At 39.9% G+C, this 12,610-nt stretch overlaps 1 protein-coding gene across 1 annotated transcript in view; it reads right to left on the minus strand.

Annotated features, from left to right (window-relative positions):
• The window catches only part of LOC104628752 (sodium/hydrogen exchanger 7), a gene marked incomplete at its 5' end in the record, with an annotated part of 38,094 nt that extends 25,895 nt beyond the window's left edge, over nt 1-12,199 (minus strand). The window contains 9 exons of the mRNA XM_010297434.1: nt 2,071-2,184; nt 2,299-2,387; nt 2,749-2,854; nt 6,875-7,016; nt 7,303-7,408; nt 8,764-8,876; nt 9,797-9,873; nt 10,601-10,678; nt 12,000-12,199. Coding sequence (XP_010295736.1) covers nt 2,071-2,184; nt 2,299-2,387; nt 2,749-2,854; nt 6,875-7,016; nt 7,303-7,408; nt 8,764-8,876; nt 9,797-9,873; nt 10,601-10,678; nt 12,000-12,199 — 1,025 coding nt within the window. The remainder of the gene's footprint in view (nt 1-2,070; nt 2,185-2,298; nt 2,388-2,748; nt 2,855-6,874; nt 7,017-7,302; nt 7,409-8,763; nt 8,877-9,796; nt 9,874-10,600; nt 10,679-11,999) is intronic.
• Nucleotides 12,200-12,610: the final 411 nt, after the last annotated feature.

Genomic DNA, 12,610 nt, shown 5'->3' on the forward strand with positions numbered 1-12,610 from the left:
CAGTAAGTAGCCACTCCATTACTGCTCCTGCAGAGGCTGGCAAGCACTTAAGAGTACAGAGTTACTAAGATGATAAATCCAAAAACCACTTGTCAGTTCCAGAATAGTAAGAGTATTGCAGAAATTCATGACAGTAGGTGGTAAGCTCCTTCCCCCCCTTACTGTGGTGTAAAACATCCAATGGTTCTAATGAAGAAGCAGAAAGCTGAATATACTCTCCACGGTCTAAGGACCACTTTGGGACAAACTAGAGTGATGTGCTGAAATCCTATAAAACATCAACACAACCAGAAGCCCACCAAACACTGATCATTTGCTGCTGGGATAACAACATTAGAAGAATCAAACAGCTCTCTTATAAAAACGAAATTAAACCATGTAAGAGCTCTAGACAACACTGGGTTGTTGCCATAGCTAAAGTAAAGCAATACTGTCTGCAGGAAATTATGTCTCTTAAGAAAAGAAGATTTTGATTATTACTTCATACAAAAAGTTTCATATAATTATTACAAACAACTTTTATAGCAGTCCTTTTGAGGAGTGCAGAAATCAGTCATCAGAAGCCATTGTGACCAAATGTACATAGAAATAACGGCTAGGATTTTGTCAATGACACTGAGGCTTTAGCTCTGCTGTTGCAGTCCAACCTTTCTCCCTCAACAGGTAATGATGCCTCTGCATTTCGCTCCTGCAAGGTCTTAATGTGATCAGTAACTGTTGAGGCAAAATGTGGGTGCTAGTACTAGCTGCCCTCCTCACAAAGCTAGAAAAAACACTCAAGAGGCAGCAAAGGTCAAGTGCAGTGGTAGAAAAAGATGTGAAAATGTAATAAAAGGTTGGCAAGTAGGATGAGAAAGGAACAAAGTAAATACTGAAAACAAACCCAAGACAGATAGCACAACCTGAGACAGGACAGAAGGCCACAAAGATAAAATATTACAATGCTTAGTATACCTGATGCAACTATTCCGTTAATGTCTTTATCCAATAGCTGCAGGGCTCTGGAACATTTTTTTTTTAGGTCAGAACAGAGGTAAGGAGACACAGGATAAAATTTATTACTGTTTAGAAAAAAAGTAAATGGCCAAAGGAAAATAAAGACAAGTGATAAATTCCTAGAAAGCAGTACAGAGATGAGAGAAAACAATAGAAAGAAGGAGAAAAAAGAAATACATTCTGGATTAGGCCACCTTTAAATGTCCTTTCACTGGGTTTTATCTCATTGCCGATAGCCCTCCTCCTGCAGCAGGCAGAGAGAAATCACGACTGTAATTATTAATTAAAAACCCTTTGCTTCACACACACTTTTAATTGCTCCAAATTTTCAAGCAGCCAGGAATATAATGAAGAAATTGGTACATAAGCTATTTCAACAGGGCGCAGAGAGGCATCTAGCAATTCTCAGGTTACATGAGTGTGACTGCTACAGAAGTGTTCAGTTTTGGGGAATTCAAGAGCCAGGTACCAAGTCAGCCAGGGACAATAGGAACTGGATAGCCGCCTCCAACTCCAGCACCTTTCAGCAGTGTGTACCCTTCACAGAATCATAGGGTTGAAAGGGACCTTGTCAAGGTCTGCACCACAGCTCAGTTCCTTCCTCCTCCCATCACCTGAGAACTTGACCTCTACCTTTGGGGCATTGCTCAAAGATTCTCTGTTTGCCCATGATCCTCTTTTACTTGAAATTTGTTTGTTTTCTTCAAGGGACTGTTGGAAGTGAAGAGAAAAATTAATCCTTCCTAGGCCCCCAAAGCTCACATACAAGAGCAACACAAGCATTGCTGGCTGTCAATAGCCAAGTCACACAATAGAGCATATTCATTTATCTATCTATTGAAATTATATGACTTCTAGCACTTGCTCAGGTGCAGAGCCAACAACTGTGTGGCACAGAGGCCTTAGCAATTTGATGTAAGGGGTAACCAAAGATTATTCTCAGAATTATTGTGCCTGCAAGATGTGAGGGAAACTTAGGCCAGCCGCCATCCTCTGCTTGGTAAACCCAATAGACACCAACAAGTTTTCAGGCACGTAAGACAGAGAAACTTCACACAAAGCAAAAAAGGATACAAAAGCTCCAATGATGAAAACTGGGCTGAATATGTGTTTCTGGAAAGTAAACAGAGCCAAACCCATATAAGAAAATATGAAGTTCTCTGCCAGGAAGTGCAACACCTCAAAGAGCTAGGGAGAAAAGAGTCACATGTTAATGGCCAAGCAATAAAGCTGCTTTTCAAAAACAATAGTATGCAGAAAACTACAGCAATACAGTGTACAAAAGGTGAAAGACGGTCTTGCCTGCTTAGTGCGACTTCTTGATTCAACTGACAAATTATTGTACGTATAATGCGCCTGGGTAATTCCACAGAAGAGGACAGCCACCACACCTGTGAACAGAACAACATGTAAAAATCAACCTGTTCACTGCGTGAGCTCAACACATTTACCCTTCTCAAGTTCTATTAAATGTATACACAATCCTTAACCTTGAGATTTTATGGACCTTATTTTCAACAGAATTAGATTCCAGGTTGGAATCAGGGGGGGGCGTTGGGTGTGTGAACCAAACCAGTGCTTTCAAAAGCCACATAGTGAACTGCACCTTCTATGGCATTGTACAGAACATAGAAAAGTTTAAAGCACCGACATCTTGTTTCTCATGGGAATGTTTCAGTAAGAAAGTGGAAAAAGGGCTGCTAAGACAGACAGGACTTCTGTCTCCCATATGCTTGAATCCAAACAACTCACCAGTAAATCCACAAGCTTCTGCAAGCAAGAAAGTGCTCCAGGACATCAAGAAGAAGAGAGCCGTTTCCAGCAGGGGGAAGTAGTGCAACTTGGTAAACTTTGTCACGTTAAGTCATTTGTTAAGGGATCAAAAAGTAAATCCTTTGGCTTTTCTGTAGCTGGTATTTATGAAAAACACTTTTATACACTAACAACCAAGGGTAGTTGGAAATCAGAACACTTTTAGTGCTGAAAAATATCAATTTCATCACATCAAGACAGACTTCAGAATCAAGGTCTCCCCTTGCAACAGCCAGTTTTGGATATTTTTGCTGCATATCCATGGCATAACTGTGGCTCCACCTCTTTGAGGTAATATCTTACTCTATGCCACATTTCCCTGCAAAGTGCCAGCAGGGAAGGGATAGGTCCTTGGCATTCCTTTTAGATTATGTGTCTTGTTTTTTCGAGTTTTTTGTTTGTTTGTTTTGCTTCCCCCTCCCCCCAGTAAAGATATCCCCACCCCCAACTTTAAATAAAGCATTAAATAAATTCAGAAGCACTTAATTCACAGGGCTGTTCTTGACTACAGGAACCCTAAGATGAAGTAGATTTATCAGAATTTTCCTGCTCAGATTTGCTGACAAATCTTTTTCAGCAAGCATGGCTACTTCTGTACTTTTGAGGCAAAACAGAAATCCTGCCTACGATAAAATATATTTCCTCTCCTTGTGTTGATGTGTTTTAGAGTAAAAGACAACTCAATCACAGCAGCTCAGTCTTTCAATAGGAAGAAAAAAAAAAAGTTCATCTTCCAGAGAACAGTAAAATTTGAGGATCGTCAGGCACACACTGAATTAACAGTTCATACAGCTACTGAAGTGGAACAGATTTCAGTAGTGTTAAATATAGCTCTTCACCTACAAAAAAGTTGTTCACATATTTATAGAACTTCCCGCCCCATCACTACTCAGGCAGCAGGTAAACACTGTACAGCTCACTGTACCTGAGGTGCAGACAGTTGCGTGCAACTCTACCAGAAGATACAGAAAGAAACCATGTGCTAACAGAGGTGTCAGAGAGGTCCCCAGACCTTCCCAAGGCTGATAACTAGTACAGTCTCTCCTGAAATTCAGGCAGGAGGGCAGCAAGAGCACGGCAAAGATACCTGAAATAGCATAGTGGTAGCACTCTCCTCTGCCCGTATGGAGGCAATCGGTACCTCGACGGACACATCTAGGCTGCACCATCGTCCACCATTGCTCTCCACGCATAACACAGCTGCATCCTGGGCTCCCTGCAGCACTGCGCAATCTGCAGCTAATGGCGGCGCTGCTGCTTGGGGAGCCATGGCTCAGCGTGGGGCAGGGACGTTAGAAGTCATGAGCAGCACTGTTTTCAAAGGAAATTCACAAATCCTGGGAGGTCTTGGGCTCGCAGCACTCTTAACTGTCTCTTGCAAGCAGCAGTCAGGTAGCCCAAAAGACTTGGGGGAATCAATCTCCTGTGGGCTTTATCACAGAATATGGCATTCACAACAAGCCACACGTGATTAACACCAGACGCAAACAGCTGGCAGCGTTTCAGTGGGTGCTGGTTAGGATGAAGCAATCCTGAAGCCAGCCACCCGCTCCCACCCACACCTACTTCTTGTTGACATTCTGCGCTGCCTGAAGAAGGGCGAAACACGCTGCAGCCACACCTTCAGCTGCAACCCTACTTTGTCAGAAGGCTGCACTCTAAACAAAAGCCCAAACTATTGTAAGAAAAAAAAAAGGGGGGGGGAGGAGGAGAATCTTTCTCCATGACAGTTGACATTACACCAAATATAAAACTCAGCATTTTTTTAAACAGCTGTTACTCTCCACAGTCATTTCTCCATAAAAACCATCTCTACAAAACTTTTGAGGATGTAGTGTTACACTGAGCTAGATTATATTTCCCCCCCCTAAACAGACCCACTTTGTAACATCGTACTTCTGAAGCAGCAACAGCCACCAGAGCAGCAATTAGAACCCACCTTCCCACAGAGTGCTCAGATAATCCCACCACAAGTTTATCCCAGTGGCTGGCTCCAGAGACATTCGTGGATGCTTTGGAAACTGGACAGCCATAGTCACTCCACCAGAAAGGAAGAGGTTGAACCTTGTTCCCCTGAAGTTAAGCAAGGGTTCTTGTCAGAACTAATTCCTTGTTTCCAGTCTTTTCTGGCAGCTTTGTGAATTAAATTCTTTATTCCTCTTGCTGTTATTATAAGTAACCATACCAAAACGTGTAATTAAATCTGAAATGAAAACCTGTGCTCACCATTCTGGAGCAAGAGGAGGGTGAGAGAAAGGTAAGGAGAAAAAAAAATCCTTTCATTATTTTATGTAACAATTGACAAAATTGGTATGTGAATTCAAATTAAATTATTTCCATTTACTTAATTTAAACATTAAAGCAAAGACCAACTTTATTCTAAACTAACTTTATTCCTTAGGCATGGCCTTCTGTTTCACTTAATTTCAATGAAGCAGACTCTGCAATTTAGAAAGAAAATACAAACTGGTACAATACCTTAACTGTTATAAAAATAACCACAGATAGTGAGGCCAGAACAGCTTGCTGAAAGCCAGAACAAGTGCTTGTATATTATCTGAATCATATTTAGAAACTAAGTATTCTGTCTGTTTTCAAAGGACAATGCATGACTGCATGAAATCCCTCATTCACAGAGATGTAGAGTTCTAAGTACTTCAAAGCTATCTATTAATTTCATACTTCAGTTATGGGTCCTATTCAGCTACAAAGAGTCAAATGCAAATTTACAGTTTGCTTCTACAGTACTGCATGACATTAAGTATTTTTCCAAAAGGAAATAGTTAAAGTTTTATAACTGAGCAACAATTTATAGATTGTTTGTTTATTATGTTATTTTCTTTTTGAAAGACAAGCAAAACCAAATAACCCACAGCCTTCTGAACAGCCTCCCTGCTCCCAGCCTCATGCACCCTCCTAAGTACAAACATTAGAAACAGCAAGAACCAACTGATGCTTCAGAAGCATAATTTTACAGAATGGATCTCAATGCATTTCAGCTGTAATTAGTAGCCAACCAGCAAGCCAAAAACCACAGCAACAGCATTTGATCAGCAAGATATAGATGGCTGGTAGCCTAAAGGCCAGATGAAGAATCATGGTTCTGGGCCACAGTGGTTGCAGAACAGTAGAACTGGAAGAACGAACATTAAAGCATCAATAGCTCATCTTCCCCTTATACTTGAAGGGTTACCGTTATGCAGACATACATCAGACAAATCTGCATGGTTGTACATATAACAAGACACGGTTGAGACATTATTACTTAAGATGAAGAATCACAGGTTCATTATTATTATATAAATTATCACATTCTACCCCTTTTAGATTAGTTGTCATAAATCTAGGCAGATCAAAGCAATCTGGGATGTACACAAATATACTACCCAGTCTAAAAGCAAAGAATTTGAATTTTTTCCTGAAGAAGCATCACAATTTCTGGAGCACGTCAGGTTTAATACGGTCTACTACCTGAGCCTAAAACAAAACCCACACAAGATAGCTCGCTGAGTGCCTCAGAGCTCTAATCGAATAGTGGCAGCAAGCTTCAAGAGAGCAAGACATGCTGTGCAAAGCACATCATGTTATGATGTTAACAGTCTTATCCACAACAGATGATATTAGATTTCCAGCAGAAAAGCTAAATGCAGGAGTCTTAGGAAGAACCCTGTTAGATCAGAGATAGCTATTAATGATTTTGGTGACAACAGAATCAAACACCAGTTATGAAATGTCTTTCAAGCCTAATAATAAAAAACCTTTTTTTAATTTCCTAAAAAGAAACTGAATATTAGGACATGACCATTTTGGGCCTCTCCTTGGCTTGCAGTATACAGCAACATCACTAAAATTTCTAGTGTGGCCAGAGTTATATTGTAAAAAGGGTGATCTCTGTGGGTACCTATAGATCTTTTTATAGACAAAGGTTACATGAATACTGATCACATCTTCACACTCAGATTAGAACGAAGTTAGTGTCAACATTGCTATAGTTGGAAATAGTTGAGCCCTGATAGTACATGAATGTGGCATCCAGTCTGGAAGAGCTAAACATGAAAAAGGATATCAGAGCTGTCACAACCCCTGTCACTGCTCCCATCATGAAAGAGCCACTGAATATTCCCAGGAAAACACCAACAGACTTGAAAAACGCTGCTGCATCAAAAGCATGGGTGTTTTCACCTGTTGGCTGGTAGGCAACTATAGATCTAGAAAGAGAGTAACTCAGTGAGAAGTTAGAAGCAGCATCAGGAAAGTTCTCCTCTAACAGCAACACCTGAGCAACAGAAGAGACAATCCCATACTGAAGGCACATTCGCCTTTCCGGCATATGTATGCATGAGGGATCTCAGCAAATGTTTGCAATGTTTATTAATTCAGTTCAAGAAAATCCATTTAAATTTAAAATAACATTTCTCAGAAAAAGCATTTGTTTTAGACAACTACCAAAAGCAATTAAGTACTTTCAGAGTAGAAATTCAGGTAGTTACTTACGAAGATAACACAATGGCAACAGCGTCATTCAACACGCTCTCCCCAAACAGAAGGGCATAGAGATCGACATCAGCATGCAGCTCATTAAATATTGCTAGCACGGTAACTACAGAAAGAAAAGAGAAAAAACACAGTGGCTGACTTCAGGAACAACTGCGTGAGCTGGAGCAGACTTTCCAGTTTGCCAAAAGCAACAAAAATGAGGAATTGAAGCACAAGATCAAAATTAAACTGGGAAATAGAGTAGTCACGTTTATCTATAGGCAAGTAATTCCACTATCAGTTTTAGGGCAGCTTCATTAGGAGGTGGCTCTCTTGTCCTCCCATTTGCACAGTGTTTATGGGAAAGCCCCTATGATCAAGGGGCATGGGGCAGTCAAAGCACTTCTACCAAAGCCCTGATCTTTTTTTGTGGAACACGTTCCATACAAGATAATCAACAAAACGTTGTGCAGCTCTTGCTACTTTTAAAGGCTGTATGGATTGCTGACATAGCTATATTATTTCAGCCATTATAAAATAGCGCTAATAATTCTAAGTGTTCCTCAAAGCACATGCTATGCCACAGGAGTGTGCATTTGCACAGAATTTGAAAAGGGCAAGACTGCTAAGTATTTATAACCATCCTTTCAAGAAACTTCAGTCTGAGATGAAAGACTATGATCTTGAAGGTGTTCCCATATATAAGCTTCAAAAATCACATGGTGTTTTTTTTGCATAAATTGTGTGCAACCACCACCTGTTCAGAGCTCAGCTCAATCACAAGAGCTACTTCCCATTTTTGCACAAATCACCGCTGAGCACCTCAAATAAGCTGTTTTAAATTTCAAGCTTCATACTTCACCACTCCCTATCCCATCCCCTGACACACACCAGCTCTCCAGGCTGACCTGTCAAGCAGACACCCCTAGGTGAGCCTGCTGGTCTTTGAAGGATGACTAGATTATTTTGGCAAAAGCTCAAATTACTTCACCAGAAGAGCATTCTTCCACTTAAACTTGTAAATATAAAGTTCATTTGAAGGGGGGAAAAAAAATTCCCCACACTTAAAGAGCCTAAAAACCTCAAATATTGCTCTGAAATTATCCAATGTCCCAAGCAACGTAGCTAAAAAGTTCTGCTATGCAGACAATGTAATAATTTAATCTATTTTCAGTCTTAAATTTGATGCATATTAAAGAAAAAAACACTACCGGGGGAAAAAAAAATATTTTAAGTATTTGAACAGCAAAGTTACACTTTTCCCCAAACATACCATCATGTCATACCAGTCCAGCACCAAACAGACACAGAACAGCTTTCACAATACTCAGAATTTGCACGCATTTCAGAGAAGAGGATCAGAGATACTAGCATAACATAACTGAAAATAAAGTGCTGTTAACATGTTTGTACTACGCAGCCAAAAGTCCTAGCAATAGGATTATTTTGGAAGGTTATTAAAAACATTCAGCAAGTTACCTGGATCAGTGGCAGATATTATCGCTCCAAAAAGGAGGCAGTCTGTATAATAGAATTTATCAGAGAGCTGACCCACCAACTTCATTAGTTTCACAACCCCATACATGAGATTCCTGAAGAGAAGGAGGAGAAAATAGTACAAGTCACACAAGTTGGTGCATTTCAGTCAGGCAAAGGAAAAGCACAAGCAAGCATATTTCAGGTGGGTTTGGTTATGCTACAGCTCTCTGGGACACTGCCACAGTTTAACACTAAGCTCTCAAAATTAATTTTCCTCTTTTCGCTATGAACTGAGTCAAGTGATACATGATCCAGCAGATATAATTTAAAACCAGTAAGCAAAGCATGAAATCTGTTTGCACAACTAGTACAAAGAATCAACGAGTTGTTTCCTTTTTCCACAAGAGAGCATTTCACTGCTCAAAATTCCCCTCAATATTGCTTATCCCAACACAGCACATAGACCAAAAGCTCTAGGCTAAGAATAGCCTTCAAAATACTTCTCTAGTGAAATTCTTTGAGACGCAAACCAGGGTCACCTATGCAATTCAGGATTTCTGTATTTGAGAATATCCACACACCACACACAGTAGTATTAGCAGCATAAGAGATTGTATGCAAGTAAACCAACGTGACTAGCTATCTTAAACTAAATGTGTGTGTACATATGCACATAAAATCATATATACACATATGCAGAGAGAAAGAGAGCACGCACACACACATGTGCCTCTCTTTAGTACTGTGGACTTGTCAAGTGATTCAAACTTGACAATATCATTTCAAGGGACAGTATTTTTAGAAGTGGGATAAGTCTCAGAAAAAAAAGTTACATTTGCATTTTGTCTGGAGGATACATAAATAAAATCCTCAAACAAATTACAAAACTGAGGCAATCTGGAAGGCTCAACATACACTTTATCAACTTAAACTTTAGTATAGAAAGGAACAGATATCACTTACAGATAGTAAGTGTAAGACAGTAAGAAAGACTGTAAGTAAGTAAGATACTTACAGAACAGAGTTCACTTACCCAATAATAAAACAAGAGACTGCTGTTCCTAAAAAGGCGTAAGCCAAAATGGACCCCAAGTTCCTGAAAAAGTGTCTCTGCAAAGGAAAAACAGGTTTATATACTTATTTAAAACAAGTTGTATCACCTGTTCAAAAACATACAGCGCACTACTAGACTTGCATTAATACACAAAAAACCTCCTCCATTTCAGAGAAGCGCTTCAATTACTACAATGTAAATTCTGTCCAACTTCAACAAATTGAATAAACCAAATCTGAACCATGTATTAAATGCTACATGTAGCTTACTGACAGGAAGCTTTCCACACGGGCATTTTCATAAGAGATGTAAGAGTTAGCTGCAAGACTGAAAACCAGCACCAACTCATGGTGTCTTCAAGCGAGAGCAGAATCTGGGCCCTTCTGCCATTCAGAGTCTGGCAGATCCCTACTGCGATTCAGGTTTGGGTCCACTTCTCAGCATAATTTACTGCATTTTGGATATTTGAGAAGGACCAAAACAATTCACAGCAGGATATCTTTTACTTTTAATGAAAGTGATGTTAACCTCTGGTAAAGTTCAAAGGAAAACAAATCAGCAAGATTAAATAGTTTAATCTGTTAATAGTAAAAAGCACACATATTTTCTCTTAAAACAATATGACCTAACCATCTATGGAGGAAATTAAATTTTTCTTACTGCCATAAAAAAAAAAAAATGCTTGGAATGGAGACTGCACTTCTGAACAAATCAGTCTCATGTTAACAAAAAAAAAGGGGGGGGGAGGGGGGAGCTATTCTCCTCAGAAATGATTACACTTACTTTCTTCAGGCTATAACCAGCATGAAAAATAATAGGAGGCAACAGAATGTTGAAAAAAACTTCTGGGTCAAATGTTACCTAAAAAATAAAATATGAAACTTCAATTAGAAACAGACATACATAAATTATTAGGTCTTTCTCCTCCTTCATTTTCTGACAACTACTATTTTGGTTGTTGAAATAGCTATGTTGACCCTCCAAAATACTGGCCAGCTCTATACATACGCAGCAGTGAAAAGCTGCAGGTCTTCTTGGCAAACGGCATCGAGAAGAAACAGGCATTACATCCATCACCAATGATAATCTTGCAGCAGTCCCAAACACAGTCCCCTTTTTGAAATTAAAAAATTCTAATAGAAATTACTCTGAAGAAGATCTCTCATTGTGGTACATGATCTTGTGTATCTGAGGATTAAATGTTATTTTGGCTTATGGGTTTTTTTGCAAGTCTAGCCACTGCACAGTTACTGTAAGCCAATCAAATCAGATACAAGACTGGTTTTCAGGAACTGGGATCATACATCATTTCCATGTATTTCAGTAGAAGCTCCAGATATCCAGGAAAGACTACACTACAGTAAGGAACAAAAAACAACATTTAAAATCCAAACAGAAGACCTGCACACATGTGAGACTAATCATGCTCTCTTCACCCCTTCTCTAAGCACCGGTTAGAAGACAAACACAAGTGTGCACTCCCAGAATAGGATTCATTTCAGCTACCTTTATGTACCTGTCTGCTATAGATATCTATAAACAGACACCTAAACTCTCTTCATAGTCAGCAGACAGTAGTATTTTTAGGTTACAAAGCTTAAAGTCTCAATCCTATACTTCAAAGTCTAGCTTGGATACATGCAAAAGATGGTTAATTCCTTACACTGAATAGTGTAAGCAGCCAAACAGCAGATCCCAGTAACAGTTCATAGATAAATTTCACTTCCAATACCAGACTATCTCATTTGGTGGATTATAGGGATGTAAGCAGTAACTATTTCCTGACAATAAACAGATTAAAAAACCCTAAGGAAAAAAAACACCAACAAACAATCACTTTTTCACTAAGAAACTATCATTTTCCTTATATTGAATTATACAAGGCAGCATCAGGCTTTTTTTGTTCAGCTGGTCTCCGTGAATTGTCACGGATGTCAGAAACGTACATTAAGTCTTCAAACAGCAATCAAGGGCTTTGGGAAAGCATTACATACATGCAACAGAGCACAGTTTCACTGGTGGCAATATAATACTTGTGAATTAAGCATTGGAGTGCTGTTACTATCAGGAATACAGACACTTGATACTACCCAACATTCAAATGGGATGGAGGGGGGAGGAGGGAGGAAGCACAGATAAATGAGAAACACTCAGCCAAGCACAAGAAACCATCTACCCTCACCTTTCGCAACATGTCATTTTGCTCCACGTTGTGGATCTTCCCAGGGCTTATTTCCCCTTTGAGCGTATACTCAAAGAACTTCCCACTGACGTTGACCAGCAGGGTTGTAAACGGCCTGTCCTCCTGCGAGCAGCTGAACGGCTTGTCATGGCCGCTGGTGGAGGGAGTCCCATATCTCAAGATCACCCCAACTATGAGTCCTGGAAGAGAATTAAAAAAAAAACCACAACACAAAGCTATGAGGCTGATCTGCTACTCCTGTCCCTAACCTTCTAGTTTCAAATAACATCCAAGGTACAATGCATGAGCGCTGCAAGCGTACGTCCATCATAAACATTTTGCAGTGACTAGTTACTATCAGTTCCCTGCAGAGGAAGAGAGGCTCTTAGCACATCAAAACTACCAATGAATTTATAAAATCCGGTATCCCCCTGAAGCAACAAACAAAATACCCCATTTTGTGTTTTGTCCTCCTCACTCTCATTCACACCTCTAACGCTTAAACCCCGAGTTACACGAGAAGCTAAGCACTAGGACACACGGAATGCATTTCACCTGCCCAAGGGCAGACCCGAGCAGTTCCACCATTGCTGGCAAGTAACAACTGCGGA

This window comes from Phaethon lepturus, unplaced genomic scaffold (assembly GCF_000687285.1).
Source record: "Phaethon lepturus isolate BGI_N335 unplaced genomic scaffold, ASM68728v1 scaffold37320, whole genome shotgun sequence".
NCBI classification, from domain to species: Eukaryota; Metazoa; Chordata; class Aves; order Phaethontiformes; family Phaethontidae; genus Phaethon; species Phaethon lepturus.